Source organism: Micromys minutus, assembly GCF_963924665.1.
Source record: "Micromys minutus genome assembly, chromosome: 33".
Classification (NCBI taxonomy): domain Eukaryota; kingdom Metazoa; phylum Chordata; class Mammalia; order Rodentia; family Muridae; genus Micromys; species Micromys minutus.
The window spans coordinates 9451656-9471679 of NC_137968.1; the positions used below are offsets into that span (position 1 = coordinate 9451656).

The 20024-nt window shown below is 41.2% G+C and overlaps 1 protein-coding gene across 1 annotated transcript; it reads right to left on the reverse strand.

Annotated features, from left to right (window-relative positions):
* Nucleotides 1-16100: 16100 nt before the first annotated feature.
* Nucleotides 16101-17006, reverse strand: TMEM74 (transmembrane protein 74; the record flags this gene model as incomplete). Its single annotated transcript, XM_080909367.1, has 1 exon — nt 16101-17006. The coding sequence occupies one exon, from the start codon at nt 17004-17006 to the stop codon at nt 16101-16103; it is 906 nt and encodes a 301-aa protein (XP_080765493.1).
* Nucleotides 17007-20024: the final 3018 nt, after the last annotated feature.

Sequence of the window (20024 nt, forward strand, 5' to 3'; positions counted from 1 at the left end):
TGATTAGCCTGAACAGTTGGAGAGCTCGTCTTGATGATATGAGTGTAAGAGAGCTTTCAGGCTGAACCAGACCTAAATCCAAGGCGTTCAGTTTTCCCACCCCAAGACCCACCCCATCTATGAACTTCTAGAACACATGAAGGATCTGGTCCTATAGAATCAAATCTGCAGGATCGATCTCCATGATACAGGGCATCCACAGGACTTCCAAGAATTGTGGAAGTGAAGGATCGTGTATTGGCTGTGTAGCAGAGGCCAGAGGCCTCACGACAGTCCAGTCACTCATTGCAATGAACGTTTTCAATTAAAGATGTCTGGAGAAGGTTTGTACTGTGCAACACTCGGTGACACACTACAGCTCATGTTCTTGACTGTTTGTTTGTTTTTTCCACTCTTATTTTCTTTTGTCAGGCGAAGTTGCAAGGACAGAAGACATTCGTGACGGACTTGGGAGATGAGTGAGATTGAGGTGCATGATGTGAAAATCAAAAAGAATCAATAAAAAGCGAAAACAAAGAACCAAAGAACAACTGGATCACTCGCATCATGACATAACCTTATATTTTGAAGTAAAGTGATCAGCTCTTCATTTGGGGCAGCTAATCAATTTTATTCTAGTCCATACCCCTAACTTCTGATTCCCTCTGCTTCAACGTGACAGCCTGGCTTTGTCTGAAAGCTCCACACTCAGTCCTGACTTTTTCTGTAAGATCAAATGTCATATACTCTTACTATATACCAAATACATATAATTATCTTTTCTAAAAACAGGAATTAAAGTAGAAATACTGAAGAAATAGTTAAGTAAAATGAAATACACTAACACTATGAGATGGATAAAAGTGTTCAGAAACAAGCAGAAACCGAGTGTAAAATTTTTAATATATTGTAGTGGATATTCCTGGTTGACAACTTGACTATATCTGGAATGAACCGCAACCCAGAATGTGAAGGTTCACCTGTGATCCTGATATTGAGGTTGGAAGACACAAGTTTCTAACCTGGATCTCGGCATTGGAGATCTTGAGGCATAGTGACTATGAATCCCAGGAGAGGAAGACAAAGAGATCTCTGAGTTAAAGGTCATCTAGGACAAAGCAATTCCCAGATCCAGGCCTTTAATTTGGGCCACACCTTCTGCTGAATAACTACATAAGGGCATTGGAAGAAGGAAGACCCTCTATTGTAGGCTGCTCAACTTGTGGGATTGAACAACTGCTAGATCCTTGGACTTCCATTCACAGCTGCTACTGACCATTGTTGGGGAGTTAGACTACGGACTATAAACCACCAACAAATTCCTTTACTATATAGAGACTACCCGTGAGTTTTGTGACTCTAGAGAACCCTGACTAATACAGAAGTTTGTACACAGTACTGGGTTATTGCTGTGACAGGCCTGACCATGCTTGTTTGGAAGAATGTGGATTTGGGGACTTTAGATTTGGAAAGCACTGGAGTGATTTAAATGGGTTATCCTAGTAGGAACATGGACGACTTTGTGGCTGGGAGTAAGTTGAACTGTGCTGACCTGGCGCAAGAGGTTGCAGAGGAGAATTTCAGAATATGGCATAAAGATTGTTTTGGCAGTATTTTGGTGAAAACTGTAGCTGCTTTTTGCTCTTATCTGAAGAGTCTACCTGAGGCAAAGGTAGAGGATTTTTATTAATTGCCTTGATAAAGTAAGTCTCAGAAGAGCCCAGCAGAGACTTCATTCTCTGGTTAAACCTCATGATGAGCATTTTGAACCATCACAGCAAGCTTAGGAAAGAAACCAGTAAAGTACCTGGTTTGAGTGTTAAAGGGACACCAAGAAGTGAAATGGAGCTGAACCCCATGTCCTAGAATATGTAGATCCCACCCAGCTAAATTCAGGTCCAGGCATGGTGGTACACGCTTTAATCCCAGGAGGCAAAGATAAACAGATCTCTGGGTTCAAGGCCAACCTAGAACTGAGCAAGTTCTAAGTGAAGAAAAACTTAAATCCAGGCCTGCTGGACCACACCTTTAATCCCAGTGCTTAGGAAACGGGCATGGAGATGTCTGAGTTCAAAGTCAGTCTATGGAGCAAGAACCAGGGCAGCGTAGCTTAAGCAGTGAAGGAGCTGGAAGAAGGAAACCAGTGGTAATATAGTGGAACAATGGGGCCAATGTTGCAGCCCCTGAAAACAGCAGAAATGGGCAGCTTCTGCCTTATGGCTCTAGCTTTATATTCAGGAAGAGGAGACTACTGGGACAATTGATGCTGGTCAGCTGGAACTAAGACATTAGCAGTGATTAAGAAGAAATTAGCACCACTGAGGTGAAATCTTCGATTAACTGAGAGCACAATAAAGCTGTGTTCTATAGGTAACCAAGGTTGTACCTCATCCTGAATCCATACGTGGTAATGTGTAAGAATCACCTAGGTGGTACTGGATTTAAAGGCATAAAGGCACCATGAAGAAAACAGCTGAGGCTTAGCACTGTGAGAGGCCATGAAAGGCCATGGGAGAAAGTGCAGCCTTGGTTGTAGTGGACAGCCTAGGGCTGGTGGGATCATGCAAAGGATTTGAGGCTCGGCACCATAAAGGGAGCCCATGAGTCTGTTGGTGAAGCCTAGTTGCATCAGAAGACCCCAGCATGTTGGAGATGCCAGTACCACAGGCTCATCACCAAGAATAGCAGTGGCAATGGAGTGGGTCAACCTGTGCTTAGGATGCTACAGAGGCAGAGCTGGAGAAGTGATGCCAGTTCCTTGGAGGAGCCCAGAAGATCATATGTGGATCCCAGACATTGAAACAAAAAATTATAATATTGAAGTTGCCTTGGAGGCCCCAAGATGTTTGAGATGCCAGAGCTGTGAGCTATCTGCTGAAGAAAGTTGCTAACAGGGAGTGGAACAAGTCCGGGAGAAAGAAGTTTGTTGCCATCCACACAGATGAAAAAGGAGGGAGATCTGAAGACCACTTTGACATCAGACATGGATATGCAGAGTTTGAAGTTTGCCCAGCAGGTTTCCTGTCTTGCCTTGGGGATTATAGTTAAGTGACAGGATGGTTCTCAGAAGAGACTTTGAACTTTAGACCTTTAACATTGTAGATAATGTTATAGACTATGGGGACTTTGGAAGTTGTACTAAATGTATTTTGCATTGTTATGTTTAGGTGTGGCATCCATAGACTCATGTTTAGACAAGAGTCTGGGATCCAGGGAGTTGGATGTGATGGTTTGTATATGCTCAGTCCATGGAGTGGAACAATTAGAAGGTATGGCTCTTTGGAGTAGCAGTGTCACTGTAGGCATAGGCTATAAGTCCCTCACCCTAGCTGCTTAGAAGTCAGTCTTCCATTAGCAACCTTCAGCTGAAGATGTAGAACTCTCAGCTTCTCCTACACCATGCCTGCCTGGATACTGCCAAGTCCCTTGCTTGATGATACTGGACTGAACCTCTGAACCTGTAAGCCATCTCCAATTAAATGTCGCCTTTTGTAAGACTTGCATTGGTCATGGTGTCTCTTTGCAGCAGTAAAACCCTAACTAAGACACATATATGTGAATCTTTTATAATATTACTCTTTTTTAACTTTATTTTAAAAAACAAAGATAAAAGAAAAAATTTTAAACATTTTTGCATAAATGTATACAAATACATTTTTGAATATTACTCTTTTTAAAATTTAGTCTCATTCCTATCATTTGAACTTTGCAAAGGATTAAAGCCAACCCCTTTAATAACTGGAACAACATAAAAAGATCAGTTCCTTACTTCTAAAATATGACCGTAAAACAATCTTTATACTTTCTTCCTTTCCAATTGGATTATTGTAGGTAGAGGAACTCAGCAGCCATGCCATAAAATCAATAAATCCAGTAAGAGGAGACATTGTAATGAAGCATGAGATTGAGATCCCAAGCACTGACTTGTCATCCACAAACCTCGAGCTCAGGAGGTGGCTTAATCTGAAATGTGCTTGCCAGCAAGTGTGATAACTCAAGTCCAAAACCCAGAGCACATGTAAAAGTGCTCTTTTTACATGGTGGTGCCAGACTGTACACCTAGTGTGGGTGCAGGTAGCCCAGTGTATGAAGTGACACACAAGTGCACTTGTCATAAATGAGGTGAAAGGCAAGAAGTCACACCCAATGAAATGCACAGGCTCATCATAACACACATGTGCCACATTCACACATACACAAGCAAATATACACATCTGAGTCATAGACACAGATAAAAGGAAACATAAAGTCACAGAACATCATGAGTCAACTTTGAGTCAACTTTGAGCTAGAACCACACAATCTAGTCGGTCACAAATGTATCACCAATAGGAACAGCATATCATGAAAGCTTAGTTATATTTTTAGCTACTAGGTTTTGGAATAACTTGTCACATAGCTACATACAAATTGTACACTGAACATAATATAAATTGAGATTTCAACATGTATGACCTAATGTAATCCACTTAAGATGAAAAAGGTCAAAGGGCTATTTTGGCAAGCAGAGATAAAGAATAATAATTAGGAATGTAGATATTTATCAAAAAAGATCACTGCTAGGAGGCCAAATGTTGTATTACAGACTAGGCGTTATCACAGAGACACACCCATATCTTTTTTTAATGGACATAATGCTGGACAAATATAGCCTCTCGTCTTGACAATATTGACAGCTGAGTAAATGAATGTGGAAATCTCCCACCAGATTCTACAAGCCTTCGTTTTCTGCCTGCTAGCTATTGACAGCTGGGGTGAACATGGGAACCACGAAATGACAGAGTAAACATCTCCTTAGCCGGAGCAAACAACATTTACATCTTTAGTGAAGTCTTGCAAGCCACAGGAAGTTCTTACCCAGTGACTATACTAAGGAGAAATGTGAACGATGACAGGTTTGTTTATAAACACATTAGCAGGGAATTGACACTCACATATCACTGTTAACGGTTAGTCATAGGACCTATTTGAGTGCAAGGAAGGTTGCCAAATATAGTCCTGGTTTATGAAGAAGCTTTCTTGCAACAACTCTACCAGAAGGAAGGGAGAAGTGTGTTTGTTGTGCACCTACTTAGGTCTATCCTTTTCTATATTTTGTGCTGTCTCAGCCCCCAAGTGAAAGTCCTATCTCTCTATCTCTAACAGTTCCTAAATGGATACTTCCAAATAGCACAATGTTCTTCATAGGGTTCAGATGTCCATTCATCCAATCTGTCAATCTGTAAATAAAATGACAGGTCACTGAATATAAAGTATAGGACAATGAAACAGACATAGTAAACGCCAGGAACCCTCTTCTAGTAGTTACAGGTTCACAAAAGTTCTGAGATTTTGCCAGAAAGGAATTCTGCAGCTCTGGCACAGAGGGTGCAGGCAAATCCCTTTGTCTGGCCCCTTTCTGCTTTCTCAATGTGCCTGGTTGTCTTCTGTTCTCCTAGATGCCTCGATTAAACCTGTAGAAGTTTCTTATTCTTAATACTCTAGGACAACATCTGAATGAGGTGTTTGGGAGCAGCTTTGTTTGAAGGCTGCATGTTTTTTTTCCAGCCTTCTTCCTACTAGAATAATATTGGTGACCAGTCGTTTCTCTGACAGTCAAGTGGATCAAGACCCACAGCTTTACAAGGAAGTTTCTTCAGAAGCATTTGTGTTGTACTACTTCTTTTCCATCATAATCAAATCTTTTCTCCAGGCCTGCATTACCTTTCCGACTGGAGACCTTCCCTTCCCCAGCTTAATGAGGCTCTTGTGAAATTGTCCTAAGCTGCTCTATCTCTAGAATGATTGCCAACGTAAGCTTTCAGGATCCATCGAGTTTTGAGCCTCAGTTTCTCAGCCTCATCTCTTAGGGTTTAGAATCTAGCCTCAGCCCTTCTCATTCTGTCTACTACCTGGAAATTGTCCTTTGAAATCCTCATTTGGAGAAGGTATTGTTGAAGGCCAGTGAGCACTGGCTTCTTTTTCTTTCTGCGCCGCTGCTCTGGTTTTCTTGCCGTAAATTCACTTAGCAGTGATGGCGCTGTAGAATATTTTATTTAATTATCCTGGAGAAAATGAGATCAACTTGTGGTAATTTTTTTTTTCGCTTCCTCTTTTTTTTTTTTTTTTTTTTTCCTTTTCTTCTTTGTCTGTGTTTATTTGCTTTGGAGCTAGGGTTTCTCTGTGCATCCCTGGCTGTCCTGGAGCTGCACATTTTCTTAATATCATTTGTATTCCAGAGTAGTTTTTGATAGTTTGACAAGGTTAAGTAAAAGTCAAAGACAAATTGAAGCACATGAACTCTGCCGTCTGAGTAAATGAAGAAAAGCCGTTGGCCAGAGTGATCACTCCACATAATCTTTTAGGTTTCAGCGGGGCAAATAAAAAGATGGAGAAGAAAGAAGGAGGATGGGAGTGGTATTTAAATTAAACAAAAGAATTTTGTTCCTTTTATGTATAGCAAAATTCTTCTATTCAAAAGACAACTGAATTTTCTGCCACTGAACATACAGACGGAGCTCTAACTATTCAAGGTCTGGGGAAATTGAGCATAAAGTATTCTATAATTATATTCTGCAAATAAGCAAAAGATGGTTTTCTTTATTAGGTTTTTTGAGGGATGGATCTGTTCTTATTGATAAGGATTGATAAATATTGATAAGGATGATGACCAGGGTCATTAGGGAGAAGTGGGAGAAAAGAAGAGAAGAGGGCAGTATAAGAGAATTGTGGAGAGAAGAGGAAGGTAGACATGAGAGACAGGAAGAACAGTCTATCATGGAAATAAAATTAAGTTTCATAAATGTCCCACAAAGCAAGTTTCATCATATTATAAACAAAACTTTGGCTCCAACCACTGGACAAGAAAGAGGAAAGGAACAGTCATTCAAACATCAAGATGTGTCTTCTTGATTCTAACATATGATCCTAATTATGCAACACACACAATATAAATACCAAACCACTCAGTGGACAGAAATCCTTCAAATATCTCTTTCTATCTCTTCCTGGAATTCACACTGCAAGACTATGATTAGCATAGTCTTAGGAAAAATGACTATATTTTAATTCTAGCAGTAAAGAAAAATTGCTTGTGTAGGTTTCCACAAACCATTTTAAAAATTATCATATAAAGCATAATTTTTTTTTTTTGCTAGGTGAGTTCTTGTAACTTTGAAAAAATGAATTTTCCAATAAAAAATTTCAAATTTTCATTTTCTACTGCCTAGTATTATACTTTGGGGCAATAGCTTAACATTTTTCAGCTTTTTCCTCAGAAAATTGGACATAGTCCAACCTGAAGACCCAGTTATTCCACTTCTGGGCATATACCCCAGAGATGCTCCAACATATAATAAGGACACATGCTCCACCATGTTCATAGCAGCCTTATTTATAATAGCCAGAAGCTGGAAAGAACCCAGATGTCCTTCAGTAGATGAATGGATACAAAAATTGTGGTACATTTACACAATGGAGTACAACTCAGCTATCAGAAACAATGACTTAACCAAATTCTTAAGAAAATGGTTGCATCTAGAGAATATCATCCTGAGTGAGATAACCCAGTCACAAAAGAACAGACATAATATGCAGTCACTGACAGTGGGATGCTAACTCCAGAGGCTCGGACTGCCCCAGAAACAACTCACAGACTGTGTGAAGTTCAAGAAAAAAAGAAAAAAAAACAAAACAAACAAACAAAAAAACATTATGCTCAATCCTTACACACCAAGAAAATGTAGACTAATTCCGGGTTACATCCTGTTTTACATGTACTTTTTGCTCATTGTAACTAGTAAGACCTTAATGCCGAGAATCAAACCTTAAAAAAAAAAAAAAAAAAAGAAAAAAAGCCAAGCACTGACAAAAATGTATTTGTATACATTTATGCAAAAATGTTTAAAAAATTTTTCTTTTATCTTTGTTTTTTAAAATAAAGTTTAAAAAAAAGACACTACCGTAAAAATTATTGCTTAATATCTAGACTGCTTTATAATAAAAAATCATACAGATAATCGGGTCAACTATGATAGCTTATATTTTTAAATATCTTAAGTAAAAACTACTGAATTGTGTCTTTTGTGGAGTCTTTAGAAAATTAATTGTGACTTCACTATCGAAATATCCAATGGAAGTTGCTATCACTTGAGAGCATACATACCTTTGTTTATTGATGTAATGTACTTGACAAAAACAGATGTTAGAAATGACAGCAGTCATCAGTGACTTTTGTTATACTCCTGTCTCACCAACTTTGAAGAGTATAATGAACCCATGATTATTGGCCTGCATGGGGCCGTACAACCAGCTAAGACTGTTAAGTTGTCCAATAATGTTGTGTCTGCTTCCTTTCAAAGTCCTCTTGACTCTCCAGTTTTGTAAACAGCAACATCCATGAAGGGTAACATCATGGTATGTTCCTAAAACTATCCTTCCTGTGATGTGCAAGGACCTTGTAAAGGAAGACTGTAGAATTTAATCTTTCTTTACTCCTTCTGGATGACCAGAGTTAGTTAACAAAACAAATGGTATAGTAGAAAGATATCTGTGGAAATAACCATAGATTTGTCTTCTTAATAAGATACATATGAATCCTCCCTTCTAATTCTCTTTTTAGATGTAATTGACCGTGACAACTCTTAGATATAATAAAGATACAATTCTATTTAATATTACAAAAGAAAATGGGCATCAAAATTTAGTTGAAAAGGTTGAGAGAGAAATATAACTCAATATTTCCTCCCAGAGGATGAACAAACTATAATTCAATATTTCCTCCCGCGAGAAGCTGAGGAGTCTTAATCGAACACAGAAGGAATGAATCAAGTCCTAAATGAATCTGTGTACTGACAGGGGCACAAATGTCACAGACCGAGGGCTTGGACCTATGGACTGGTAGACCTTTCCCCTGGTCAGGATCAGAAAGACAAAGCCTTGCTTTGGTCCAACTCATGGTGTTTACAAATGATAAATCCATGTGTGCATAAAACAGCAACTGTAGCTTCCACCTCCTGGATATTAACGGCCTTAGACTGCTCAACCATAGGTATCTTCTATACAAAATAGCTAATTCCTTTTCTTGTTCTGGACATAATAAACATGCTGAGGTTGTGGGTTGTTTGGTACTTGGTGCAACCGTGTCAAAGCCCACCTGACCCCAGCTTTTATGTATGTGTGTCCGTCTGTCCATCCCTTCTTCATTCCCTTGCCACCCCCACATAGATTTCCCTGGTAAAGGCATTAAGTCATGCTGGTCAAAGTATAAAACCTTAGATTTTCAGCTAATGTTCTTAAAATGCCTATTCACATCATGAAATTCAGACTTTAAGTTCAATGCCAAGTAATTCAGAGATATGTAAATACCTTTCAGTGTTTCCTATATTCAAAGCAAAATTAGTAAGACTGTTTAATAGGGTAACAAGAAGAATGTTACACTTGACTTGGGGGTAAATATTACTTTTATTTCTTTCTTGTACATGAATAATTTTAAGAGACAATTTAAAAGAGACCAAATATGCATTATATTAGACTTCGATAAAAGTTAGGCACACTGAAAACTTCCTCAAGAAACATTGATGTTTTAAAATGGCAGAATACACTATCAGCACACATGACATCCGTGCCTCAAGGGAAAAGCCCATCATGTTTTGAAACTGCCCTTTATCATGTCAGAAAATGCAAGTCAACATTTGATTTGGCAAGAAGAGTGGAATGAAAGACCAGAAGAGAATCACAGAGAGATTCACAGCAGAGGGGGAATCCATCTTTGCCTTCATACTCAAACTTGCTTGCATTCTGCATAGGAAGCAATTGGACAGAGATGAGAAATAGCACGAGCTGTTTCTGACCCACAGAGGAGTCAGTCAATGGTGGAGACAAGGACAGTGCTGTCCACATTTCTCAGTAAGAAAACTGTGACTTAAGGTAAAATCATTAATCAAATATTCTGCGTACTCATGAGCTTATAATTGCAAGGTTACAAGGAAATAAAAAAGCATTTGTGAGACTTATAGTATTCCATTCCGAGGCTGATTCCAAACTCTTTATAGTTCACAAAATCATCATTAAGGCATGGCAAATTCCAATAAGACATTAATCTAAAAGAAGCGTAGAAATATTAAAATTATATACTTACAAAACACACCATAACATATATGCAGGCTTGTGCACATCAATCTGCACACTTTCCAAAAGCAATGTGTCTGATTTTAAGTTAACTCATGGATGTTTCAAAAAGCAATTCTGTGTTTGCAGCAATATCTTGCAATTGTCCATGTTGATATCACTCAGGCAAATTAATTCCAAAGTTGTATGTCCATAAAAACCAAAAGAAAGATTTTATAGATTACGGTGTGGACTGTAAAGAGATACAGCTCAAAAGAGACCTTCAAAACTGTTAATTATCTGTCTTGTGAGTTCCCAGGTGCCAGGAGAAGCCTACTGGGACTTCCTTTTAATCTCCTCATCACGATCATTGTTTCTGTCTTATACATGCTAAAGCCATTCCAGAAAGCTGTAAGGGTGGGACTTATTCTTCGGTGCAGCCAGATCCAGCAGATGACATTATATCTAGCTGCCACCAGGAACCCATTAACAAGCACTGGAATCCCTTTTGAAGGGCCACATTTCTCTGGTAGTATGAGTTGCTGCCATAGAATTAAATGTTCAGACTGAGAAACTTCTAGTAGATACATAGATGCTTTCTCTTTTGCTCTGACCATTAATCATACATGTGCTCATCTGAGAGATGAGATCCAGCTGTTCAGATGGAACTGCTTAAGATGCTTTCTTATTGTAAAGAAATATAAAGGAAACCAGAAATATATACATGCTCATATCCTTCATTCTTGATATCCAATATCATGGTGCATTTTTAATAACTCGACTTCACTCTAGAGGCAAAGAAAAGGGAGGCACAAAAAAAATTGATGTGGCAGTTTGTATATTTCCATTTGTATCTAAAAGATATTTGCTATCCCTGGTCTAATGGGGCTTCAACCTGGATTTTTTTGAAAAGGAGAGGGGATGGGCTCAGATATTTAAATTTTTTGATCACGAGGTAAGTATCTGGGTTTTACTGAGGTAAGGGACTCAGCAGTCATAAGGGTGAAAATACCCCAGGTCAATGAGAATGTGGTGGTTCTTCACTTCTTCCAAGTCACCAATTAGATACCTAGCAAGATGCCCAAGAGGGATTCACACGAAAGGCCAGCACATCACATTTCATGGTTACATCAGGAATTCCAAATGGCGTCCCAGGAAATGATACTGCAAAGGGAACTGAGCAAACTCTGCAGCAGTTTCCAGTGTTCATGAAGGGGGCAGTTTATTAGGAATGTTAGACACTCACACTACTGGAGACAGTAGCGGGCATCTTACAGAAGACATATCCAGGAAGCTGCTGAAAGACCCAAGGTCAAAGCATAGCCTGAGTCTGTCCAGTGTCTGGTTTCTCACATGGTCAGGCCAAAGTAATTCTAGTATCCAAACCACTCCGCATTGTACTGAAATCAATGCAATGCAGAAAGTGAAGAAAGCTCAGAATTTTTCTTTGTTTTGCAGTGCTGAGGGCTCCGCTCAGGGCCTCCCCTACGCAAGGCAAGCGCTGTACCCGAGTCAGGCCCATATTACTTACCTTTACTTTAAATTCAAGCAACCATCTCAAAGTCAGGCACTAACAGAGTGGAAGAGGGCAATTCAAATAGAATACCTGGAGGAAAATCAACTAGGGCAATTACGAAAATTACATCAGCACAGCCTAAAGAAAGCATCTGAGTGATTTTTCTGAATTGATCCCCTTGGGGGTAAGCATCTTCTCTCGGATCAGCAGAACTTAAATGCCATTCTCTCTGGGTTTGAGCAGCTTTAGAGAAGGCAGAAATGAGCATTTACTAATGTTTCATTTAAAATATTCCTTTCTGAAGTGGGTTTTTTCTTTTAAGTGATACTTTCATTTTGGGCATATCTATACGATGGAGCAACATGGTGAGTTCATTAACGTTTCCTTTATGTTGAACTCTGACTTTTTTTTTCCTTTACCATCGGTTTTATAGGATTGAAATTACAGCCTACATGTTTGATGTTCAAAGTCACGAAGAACTGGAAATTGGGCCACAAATTGGTCCAGTCCTATCTGCTATGCTACCAACTAAATATGGTTTAAAAATAAATAAAAACAAAATTCAGAGATCTCATATAAATAATCATGAATATTTTATTATGATGCGTTGAAACATTTGTACTCTGTTCTGGAACTCCCTATGTAGTCCAAGTTGGCCTTTGCATATCATAGATCTTGATTCAGCCTCCCAAGTGTTGGGATCCAGGCATGGTCCACCAGGCCTGGATTTAAGTTGGTTTAAATTCTATTTTACATTTTTTGTTGCTGCAGTTTGAACCCAGCTCATATCTACACACCCATGGAAGCAGATTACTCCAGTGTTATGTCAATATCTCCAAAGTAATTCTTCAAGCAGACTCGTGATCAAACCTGAATACACCTCTAGAAGTTAAAGTTTAACCTTCTGGGAATGTGCCTTTAGCACAGATGGCAGGATAATCACACACACACACACACACACACACACACACACACACACACACACATGTTTCCAAACTTCTTTTTACTTAAGAATTCCGTGTCATGTTGTCCATCCTACCTCTCCCTTCCTAGCTCCATTTCCATTTAGCTCTTAATAATGGTAAGTCAACAAATGGCTCTGATGTTTACAAAACCCCATACATATACATATACATCATATACATATACACATATACATACACACACATACATATAAAAAATCATAGAGTTCACCCTTGCTCCTCAGTGACAACACAGATGACTACATTAAACTTCTTTTATTCTGAAAATTTTTATTAGATATTTTATGTATTGACATTTCAAATGTAATCCCCTTTCACATTTTCCTTCTGGAACCTTCTTATTCCATCCCCCTCCCCTTGCTTCTATGAAGATGTTTCTCCTCTCACTCACCCACTCCCACCTCACCTCCCTGGCATTCCCCTACACAGAACCAAGGGCCTTTCCTCTTATTGATGTCAGACAATGCCATTCTCTGCTACATATTCAAATGGAGCCATGGGTGGCTCCATGTATACACTTTGGTTGGTGGTTTAGTTCCTGGGAGCTCTGGAGTGCCTAGTTGGTTGATATTGTTGTTCTTCCTGTGAGGTTGCAAACCCTTCAGCTCCTTCAGTCCTTTCTCTCACTCCTCCATTGGGGTCCCCATGCTCAGTCCAATGATTGGTTGTCAGCATCCTCATCTGCATTGGTCAGGCTCTGGCAGAGACTCTCAGTAGACAGTTATATCTGGCTCCGGTCAGCAAACACCTCCTGCCATCCCCAATAGTGTCTGAATTTGGTGTTTATACACAGAATGGATCCCCAGGTAGGGCAGTCTCTGAATGGCCTTTCCTTCAGACTCTGCTCCACATTTTGTCCCCATATTTCCTTTAAATAGGAGCCATTCTGGGTTAAAAATCTGGAGATGAGTGTGTGGTCCCATCCCTCAACTGGGGGCCCTGACTAATCTCTGAATTTGGTCTCTACTGGTTCACCCTCCCCTTTCTTGGACATTTCAGCTAATCTCATTCCTGTTGTGTCCTGGGAGCCTCTTGCTTTCCTGTCATCTGGGCGTTGATAATGGCTACCTTCTGTTCCCCTTCCCCCATTGCTATACACCTCTGTTCAAATACCTGACTCTCTGTATATTCCCTCCTCCTGTACCTGACCCTGCTCCCTTTTTCTCTTCCCCCTTCTCTCTTCCTCCTAAGTCCCTCCCTCGCTCTATCTCCCATGAGTATTTTGTTTTCCTATCTAAGAAGGACTGAGACATCCCCATCTGATCTTCCTTCTTCTTGAGCTTCATATAGTCTGTGGATTGTATCTTGAGTGTTCTTAGCTTTGGGGCTAATATCTACTTATCAGTGAGTGCATAGCATGTGTGTTCTTTAGTGACTGGGTTGCCTCAGTCAGGATGATATTTTCTAGTTCCATCCATCTGGAATTTCATGAAGTCATTGCTTTAATAGCTGAGTAGTAAAGATACCAAATTATCTGTATTCATTCCTCCGTTGAAGGACATCTGAGTTCTTTCTAGCTTCTTGGATACATGGGCACAGGGAAAAATTTTCTCAACAGAACACCAATGGCTTATTCTCTAAGATTAACAATCAACAAATGGACCTTATATAATTGAAAAGCTCCTATAATGCAAACGACACTGTCAATAGAACAAAATGGCAACCAACAGATTGGGGAAAGATCTTTATCAATTCTACATATGATAGAGGAATAATATCCAATATATACAAAGAACTGAATAAGTTAAGACTCCAGAGAACCAAATAACCCTATCAAATAAAGAATTCTCAACTGAGGAATATTGAATTCTTGAGAAGCACCTAAAGAAATGTTCAGCATCTTTAGTCAGCAGGGAAATGCAAATCAAAACAGCCATGAGATTCCACCTCACACCAGCCAGAATGGCTAAGATCAGAAACTCAGGTGATAGCAGATGCTGGCGAGGATGTGCAAAAAGAGGAACACTTCTCCACTGTTGGTGGGATTGTAAACCAATACAACCACTCTGGAAATCAGTCTGGCGATTCCTCAGAAAATTGGACATAGTCCTACCTGAGGACCCAACTATACCACTCCTGGACATATTTCCAAATGATGCTCCAACACATAACAAGGACATATGTTCCACTATGTTCATAGCGGACTTAGGTGTTCTTAAGAATCTTCAGTGAAATTCACTAGCTCATCAATTTAGCCACACCCATTCCTGGCTCTAGTCCTCTTTACGAATGAACTCTCTAATCTTTGTAACATGCTAATAAAAATCGAAGTGGGAGTGTGGGGCCACTGCAAGGGACAACAGTTCAATTCGAGGCCTTTTTTAGGCTGCATTTCTGATTCTTTTCCTGAACACCTTGCCCACAGTACCTCCCATAAACTGGAAATTTTCACCTTATGAAGCAAGTGCATAGTCCTTAAGGAACCAAAGTAGAAGGTTCTTGGGATGATATTTAGGGATTGCAAAATGAGTCAGCAAAAGTAGTGAACACCACTATCACTAAATTAGTGGGCTTGTTTATTCTCTCTTCAGTGTAAGATTTGGCTATACGCTTAAGGACTCTTTAAGTAGTGGCTTATGCTAGGAACAGTTTTCAAGAGTCTAGCTGCAACTATCCTGGACTTTCTTTTTTTTTTTTTTTCCAAACCATCACCACAAATGTCACCTAGGAGAATGATAGGCTGACTCATGGTTCGGACCTGTCTGGATGTGTGGCTGCCAGAAGGTATGTTTTAAAAGTCTAACACTTTGCCACATATATATGAGAAGTGGTAAAGATTTCAAAGGCCATCAAGCTGAGTGCAAATCCAAAAGCAGGAAACAAACTATGTATCCGCAAATACTTCTACTTCATTGGGAAAGAAAGCATAAGGAAAATACCTTGTAAAAACAGTTTGTTCACCTCACATGGGTCTGAGGAAGATTTGTATCATTATCTTTATTAGATTGTACATATTAATGACATAGTGGTCGATTATAAATATAGAAATAATTTAAAATATAATATCTTCTAGCTTTAAAAAATAACCAACATCCTTAGATTTCAAAATCTCCACACTGCCAAAGTCTACATTTTAGAGTTCAGCCAAATTTCAGGAAGAACATTAGCAAAACATGGAAAAGCACCTTTGGGAAATGAATGTAGCCTTATTGTTTAATTAGTGCTTTTGTCTCACAGAATAGACTTCCAAATCATTGCTTTATGCAGGAGCCCTTCTAGTCCCTAGTAATAATACCCATATTTATGTATAAGACAACAGCTAAATATAAGGTCAGTGGAAGTATTTTGCTTTAGATGTAGAAATTCGTGGTAATTTTAGGTGAACTAGTTTTCTCTTTGCAACAAGTAGGGGTTAGCTGGCCATAGTTTCTTTGACAACTAACATAGGCGTTCTTACACAAGATTCATAGAAACAAAATACTCACTGGATTTTAGTTTGTGGGGGAAAAACCACTCTTCTTGTCAAACAAATAAAGGGCACGCTTGACTTTTCTTTTTCATATGAAATGCATGGCTGTCTCTCAAGGAGTTTAGACCTAACTCTGGACAACAATGGCATCTTCCTCTACCAAGGACAGCTCCAGAGTGTCTTCATTAGCACTGGTTTTCATCCTGAAGTTGAAAGAACCATAGAGTTTTGCAGACTCTTTGGAAGAGGCAAATCTATTTCGACGATAAAGCTCTCCTTTCCACATAGACATCATCAGCAAGCAGGAGAGAACCACTCCCCCGAGGGTGAGGAGGCAGAGCCCAGCTATCACACAACGGTCCAGGTGTGCACCTAACCTTGCACTTTCCTTTTCTAGGCGTTCCATCTCCCGGGCTGCCACAGTGTTTGGGTCCGCTGTCACCTCCCGAGGGACAATATAAGAAATGATCACTAGCAAGATACCCGTGACCAAGAACAAGATAGCGCTGATGAAACCATAGTCTACAGACTTCCCTGAAGATGTGGCTTCTGAATTTGTGTCCTCATCATCTTCAGACATCAAAGACATGCCAGCCTCATGAGACCATTCGTTTGGGTTTCCCCATCCAAAATCTCCAGGGTGACTAGTGTCTTTTGCTGATGGTGACCTCTGACTTCTCTGTTCCAAGTTGACATTTTCATCCACGTAAGTAAAAGAAGTTTCTAGTTCCTGGCTGCAACAATTACAGACTTTACGGTCAGCCAGTACTTGGTTGCTCCTTGAGTCGGGGAAGAAGCTTGTTTGAATAGCATTGTCTTGGAGCAAGGAGGTTGGAGATGCTAGAGAACTGCTAAGTCTACACGCTTCCACCACAGCTGCCCTTGGTGCCAATGTCAAGTTCTTCTCATAGCAAAGAGAAGCTTTGAGGCTTGACTCTTCTGCATGGTCATTGGAAGTCTCTCCCGAACTCCAGTGCACAGAATTGCATGGGTCCACTGGGCTGTTCCTCTTAGGCAGGGCGTGGAGCTCCATGGGAGCTGGTTAAATGTCTCCCCAAAATTTCCAGAAATTTTCCTAGCAGCAACACAAAATTAGGTAAGAAGAACCTGGCAGGATCTAATTCTGTATCGTAGGGAGGCCTGTTCCTCTGGTCCTCAGTCTCTTTACAGCCATGGCTGGTTAAGGACGCCTTGGCCTCAGTTTCTCATCAGGGTGACAAAAACGGGAAAGGCAACCTGGGGGTAGGCAATCATGGAAGGGACAAATCTTCTGACTTGTCACAGGGGTTCGCAGTGAGGTCAGGGCAGAAAAGGAGCAAAGAGGAGGATGTGGCAGAGTCTCTGGGGACAGCACACTGCCGTCACCAAGCCAAATTTATCCAGAGACTCACACATTGCTCTTACAGAGTCCCTCAAATGAGAAGGCACATTTCCTGTAGAAAGACACAAATAAGAAGACAGGCAGAGACCTCTTTTAGCAGAGCTGTTGACTTCTGCAGGTCTTGAGCAAGACCAGACTTCTTAATCAATTTAATTAGTCCCTATGTTTCGACTCCGGTTCAGAACAGATTCTCATACAAATTAGCTTTAATGAATGCCTGTTCCCATCTTCTGGGGGCAGTTACATCAGCATCCCGACTTAGCAGCTATGAATGAAAAGGATGACTTAATCAGCCATTGACCAACAGAGGGACCAGAACTAGTGATTCACTTATTGGAATTACTAGTTGCCCACTACAAACAGCTCCGGGCGCCATGTTAAATACCCACATGCACTAATCCTCTGCTGAATCCACTCCCTGTTCCACGGGGATATCTGGCACACATCAGCTGTTTCTATGAGACACAATGAACCTGTCCACTTCACACATATATACGCTCGCTCCCACGAAGTGTCTGCTGTTCCCACTCACAAAAGCCTCACTGAGCCAGAGTTACCTCTCCCTACAACTTGCCAACAACCAATCAAGAGAAAGCAGCCATCTGGAAGTGCTTACAAACTCGGTGCACAAGTCGGCTGAGGGGGTGAAATATGAAACCTATAGCATTGCATTAATGCAAACAGGTAAGAAGCAATTTCCAAGGCTAGCCCTAAAATGTTATCCACAGCACGTTCTCTCCTCCACGGCACCAAGAGCCTTGATAGGATAGAACTCTGTGTTGAACAGTGAGCCATCTGCCCATCTTTTCGTGCCTCTGCTAGCTTCCTGGGGAATACAAATTCACCCTCATTCTCACCAAATACAAGGGGGTGGGGTGGTCAAGAACTCCCTTTGCTTTTATTTCAGTCCAGAGTGCTTTAACCCATGGCTGGAGGGGCAAGAGTCAAAATCCCCAATTTGGTGACAGAGGTTCAAGCAAGCCTCGCCTAAGACAAGCAGGCAACTCACAGAATGGAAAAGAACATTGGCATGACCAGGCTTCCTGCTGCACATCAAACTCGCCCCACCCCATCCTTTTCACTAAAAATATAAAAAGAGCAACTATGAAAAGGCGAAAAACACAGTGCCAAGAGTAAGGAAACCGTAACAGAATCAGAGTTTTCCTTCACCCTGTGGACAAACCCCTACTGAAGGATCCTTGAATGAAGGAAGCCATGGGAACCGGTCTCATCAATTACTGAAAAGAAATCATCATCACAGATGAATCCCTGAGGCACGCGTCGCTCTAATTAACCTTTGGCACAATTAGCGGATCATATTAGACTCCTTTAGATAAAATTGGCAAGGTCCCTCATGAAACTTCCAATTTATAACAAAGCGGGATTTCTCTCTCTCTCTCTCTCTCTCTCTCTCTCTCTCTCTCTCTCTCTCTCTCTCTCTCTCTCTCTCTCTCTCTCTGTATGTGTGTGTGTGTGTGTATCTCTCCTTTTCCTCCTCCTCCTCCTCTCCTCTTTTCTCTCTCTCTACTTTCTCCTCTCTCTCCCTGTCAGAAGATCTATCAGAGATTCCCTAACTGTACTGTCGATTTGCGGATCTGTAAGCCAGCATCAGTTTAGAATGGATAATCCCAGGAGACCAGCTAAAGGTATCTTCTTCCCTCCCCCAGCCCTCCCTCTGATCTGTTTAAAAGCCCAGTTAATGAGACTGCACCTCCAAGGCAGGAGTGCCTTTTCCCCTAGTCTGCCGCTTCTCTGTTAAAGGCAGTAAAATATAAACAGAACAGACAGGGGACCAGGCTGGTCTGCAGAAGACCGCGTACGGACGGAAGTGGGGTACAGGATGCAAGATGAGAGCGCTGGGTTTACAGGACCCTCTGCTAGTACTGGACATGGGGTGCCCACAACAGGATCAATCAATTCTCCCGGCCGACTCTTGGCTCATCAAGGCACCTGCAGTCTGGCTGCATCCGCTGAGGTCCTGCAGGCACCTCAGACGGAACTGGGGATGCTTGCCCCCGGCTCCTTTAGCTCCAAGCTCCGGTTCTCTCTCCACTCCGCGCCCTTCATCCCCACCCCACTCTCTGCTACTCACCTTCTGCTTCGGCCACTCAGTAAAGCTGAAGCCGGGCGCGCTCGGTTCCGCGTGGCGCCGGGAGAAAGTCCGTTATCCCTGGGCAGAGCACTTGTAGCCTGTGCTCGCCGCTGGGTTCGGCTGGGTGGGCGGTTCCCGCGGACTCGGGCAGGGCGGGGCAGGGCGGGGCGGGGTGCTCTCTTCTGCTGAGCATCCCGGGAGATGTAGTTCCGGAGAAGTCCTTGCATCCCTTCGTTCGGGCCATCCCGCACCTCCAGGATTTTGCTCCTCTGGGAAACAGGTTCCTCAGTCCAAGCATTGACCTGCCTGAGCTTCGAGCTCTGGCCTCTCTAAGGTGAGTGTGTCTCCCTTGTGTCCCCAGCCCAGCATCCTCTCATCCACGTGCCTCAAGTGCAGCCACAGGATTCTAGAGGACTGGGGAACCAAGGATTGCATTTAGTCTCAACTGTGTGCCAAGCAATTTGCATACTTTGTCACATTGAATAGTCGAAACACATTTTCAAAGTAGAAAATGTTTGTTTTTTTAAAATCACTTTTCTTTTTAAAATGAGAAAGAACGCTCACGGAGATTCATTGTT